General features: G+C 42.4%; 1 protein-coding gene across 1 annotated transcript; it reads left to right on the plus strand.

Annotated features, from left to right (window-relative positions):
* Nucleotides 1–3176: 3176 nt before the first annotated feature.
* Nucleotides 3177–3641, plus strand: LOC142169671 (uncharacterized). Its single transcript, XM_075231567.1, has one exon. The coding sequence runs from the start codon at nt 3177–3179 to the stop codon at nt 3639–3641; it is 465 nt and encodes a 154-aa protein (XP_075087668.1).
* Nucleotides 3642–4255: the final 614 nt, after the last annotated feature.

Below are 4255 nucleotides of genomic sequence, written 5' to 3' on the forward strand. Positions count from 1 at the left end.
ACCTAACGGAACCATCAGTACTTTATTCTGAGGTCAAATACTAAAAAGTCATACTTGATCAACTCTTCCAGCTTAAAGCTTCAACGTTGAAATTCATTCTTCCAAATCGATTCCTAATAACCTAAAAAACCAAAACCGATGATTCACATAAGTCATAATACATCATACGGAGCTACTCATGCCCTCAAACTACCGAGCAAAGTGCAAGTGCTTGAAACGACCGGTGGAATCATTACAAAGTCACAACAAAGCCTTTCATATCACTGTCAAATATGGGGACAAGGTGGTGTCTCGAGTACTGGTTGATAGAGGATCAGGAGTCAACATCTGTCTGCTCTCTACTCTACGGGAGTTGGGAATACACCTGATGGAAGTCAAGGAAAGCCATGTGAGGGTAAGGGCTTTTGATGTTTCGCAGAAGGATGTTATTGGAGAAATTTATTTGCCTTGCAGATCGGACCGGTTGAACTACAATTATTTCTTCAAGTAATGGATATTTCCTCTTCATACAACTTACTGCTCGAAAGGCCTTGGATACACATGGCAAGGGTCGTCCCATCCACCCTACGCCAATGCATGAAATTTGAGTGGGGATGTCAGGAGATCGCAGTCCATGGTGAATGGGGCCAATCAGCTTATTTAGAGCATGCTATCTCGTTCATTGAAAGCCTAGATGGGGTTGCTTTCCATGTAGTAGAAATCATGCAGACCACCAAAATAGAAGAGATTGAACAAAACTTGGGAATGCAGTTGCCATATAGATCTAAGATGGCCATGAGGGAGATGATGAAATATGGATAAAAACCAGGAACTGGGCTAGGAGCCAGGTCAGACGGGATTATAGAGCCAATTGAGCCAAATGAGCAGAAAGGAAGGGCCGACATAGGATATGAGCCTCCGATAGGGAAAACGCATATCGGTAGATTCGGGAAAAAGGCTTTTATGCCAGAGCATGTTTCGGGTACGGGCCAAAGTTCAGCACCAGAAAACGATATCATCAATAGAATGGGAAGGCTGTTCATGAATACAATTGAACAATGATGTGAAAGAACTAACATCAAGACACTGACCATCATGGATGTCGAACCAGGAGAAGAGCTGCGGAATTGGACCGCCAGTCCATCTTTGGTTCGCCGGGAGTCTTGGTAGTGTGGAACTGTAAAAGTTTTCTTTCGAAAAGCACACGGTCAATTGAGGCATGCACCGTGTCTGTACCTTTTTGTCATTTGCCTCTTTTGAACTCTTAGACGTTTTGCTTTTGATGAAATAAAAAGAATCATTTTCTTAAAATATTGCAACTTTATTTACCGCTTCATTTATACTTAGTTTTTCTTTTCAGTAATGAAAATGATAAAAACCTGCATTCCGCGATTGTGACATGAAACAAAACCGTCGAGCGAAGCGACCCAGATTATGAGGAATATGATGAGAGTTTGATGTCGGACAACCTCCCACAAGAGATCGAACAGCTGGAGAGTCAGAAAAAGCTTAACTTCGAAGAAACGGAATTGGTCAATCTTAGAAGTGAAGAAGACGTGAAAGAAACTAGAATAAGCATTAACCTAGAAGTTGAGCAGAGGGAAAAACTGGTTGAGCTCCTCCGACAATACATCGATGTTTTCGTATGGTCATATGATGACATGTCGGGATTAAGTACTTAAATTGTCTCGCATCATCTTCCTACCGATCCTGCCAGACCGCCAGTCAAGCAAAAACCTTGAAAATTCAAGCCCGATTTGAGTCTGAGGATAAAGGAGGAAACAACCAAGCAGATAGAGGCGAATGTGGTAAGGGTCACCAATTATCCCAGCTGGTTAGCAAAAATCGTCCCAATATTCAAGAAAAACGGGAAGATCAGCATATGCGTGGATTACCGAGATCTCAACAAAGATAGTCCAAAGAATGACTTCCCTTTACCAAATATCCACATCCTTATTGACAACTGTGCGAAGCATGAACTGCAATTGTTAGTGGATTGTTTTGTTGGATACCACCAGATCTTGATGCACGAGAAAGATACAGAAAATACAGCCTTCACCACACCTTGGGGAGTTTACTGTTATAGAGTTATGAAGTCCGGTCTCAAGAATGTCGGTGCCACCTACATGAGGGCCATGACGACCCTTTTTCACGACATGATTCACAAGGAGATCAAAGTATATATGGATGACATCATCATCAAGTCTCGAAAGAGTTCAGAGCACTTGGATGATTTGAGAAAATTTTTCAAGCACCTGTGGAGATACAACTTGAAATTGAACCCGGCAAAATGCGCGTTCGGAGTCCCTGCTGGAAAATTGTTGCGCATCAACGTAAGTAGAAAAGGGATAGAACTGGACCCATCAAAAATCAAGGCCATTCAGGAATTGCCACCGCCCAAGAGTAAGAAAGATGTGATGAGTTTCCTGGGTAGACTGAATTACATCAGTCAATTCATAGCCCAGTCCTCGGTAATCTCTGAACCCATTTTCAAGTTGCTGAAAAAGGATGTTGCCATAAAATGGACAGAAGAGTGTCAAAAAACCTTCGACAGAATTAAGGAGTATTTTGTCAAATCCACCTGTGTTGATTCCCTCGGGCCCGAGAAGCCATTGTTACTATATTTGTCAGTCTTGGATAACGCTTTCAAATGTGTGTTGCGATAGCATGACGAAACTGGGAGAAAAGAGCAAGCCATCTACTACTTAAGTAAGAAGTTCATGCCATGTGAAGCCAAATACACTTTGATAGAACACACTTGTTATGCCCTGACTTTGATCGCAAAGAAACTAAGGCATTACATGTCAGCATACACTATGCATCTTATATCTCGGCTCGACCGGCTCAACTACATCTTCCAGAAGTCGATGCCTATCAGAAAGCTAGCTAAATGGTAAATTCTTCTCAGTGAATTTGACATTGTGTACGTAACTTAAAAGGCTATCAAGGGGCAAGCTTTAGCCGACGACCTCGCAGAGAATCCAGTAGATAGGAATTACGAGACGCTCACTACGTATTTTCCCGATGAATAGGTATTATTTGCCAGAGAAGATATTGCAGAGTCATACCCTAGATAAAGAATGTTTTTCGATGTAGAAGCAAACTTCAAAGGAGTCGAAATTGGGGCAGTCCTAATTTTGGAATCCGGATAGCACTATCTAGCTTCGGCAAAGATAAGATTCCCTTGTACCAATAATATGGCTGAATACAAAGTGTGCATCCTTGTAATCAGAATGGCAGTCGACATGAATGTCAAAGAACTTTTGGTCATAGGGGATTCAGATCTATTGATACACCAAGTCCAAGGAGATTGGTCCACCAAAATTGTCAAGATCCTTCTGTATTTGCACTGTGTAAAAGAGTTATGCAAGAAGTTCACGAAGATTGAGTTCAAGCACGTTCCCATGATTCAGAACGAGTTTGTCAATGCCCTTGAAACTCTATCGTCCATGATTCAGCATCCAGACAAGAACTACATTGACCCTATCGAGGTAAAGATCAGGGATCAACATACGTATTGCTTCCATGTAGATGAAGAGCCAGATGGTAAACTATGGTACCATGACATTAGGAGATTCCTTGCAACCAGAGAGTACTCGGAGAATGCTACTAATAGTCAAGAAGCAAGCCCTCAGGAGGATGGCAAATTACTTTTTCCTTAACGAGGAAATCCTGTACAGGAGGACCCCAGGCATGGGTTTGTTGAGATGTGCAGATGCCGTCGAGGCGCGACCATGTTATTGGAAGGACTACATGCAGGATCATGCGGACCCCACATGAATGGGTTCACATTAGCCAAGAAGATCTTGAGAGCTGGATACTTTTGGATGACTATGGAAAGTCATAGTATCCGCTACGTACAGAACTGTCACCAGTACCAGATTTACGAGGATTTCATTCGGGTTCTGCCGAATGCGTTGAATGTGATGGGTTCACCCTGGCCATTCGAAGACATGATTGGATATAGAACCCGCTGTGTCAAATGTGCATCGCTTCCTCTTGGTAGCCATCGACTACTTCACTAAATGGGTTGAAGAATCTACCTATAAGGCCGTCAAAAAGAAGGTAGTGGCAGATTTTGTCAAAAATAACATCGTCTATCGATTTGGAATACCGAAGTCGATCATCACTAACAATGTTGCTAACCACAATAGCGACCTCATGAGAGAAATCTGTGAGAAGTTCAGAATCGTCCACCACAACTCCACAGCCTACATACCACAAATGAATGGGACAGTCGAGGCAGCCAACATGAATATCAAGAGAATTCTGTAAA

This window comes from Nicotiana tabacum, chromosome 15, assembly GCF_000715075.1.
Source record: "Nicotiana tabacum cultivar K326 chromosome 15, ASM71507v2, whole genome shotgun sequence".
Classification (NCBI taxonomy): Eukaryota; Viridiplantae; Streptophyta; class Magnoliopsida; order Solanales; family Solanaceae; genus Nicotiana; species Nicotiana tabacum.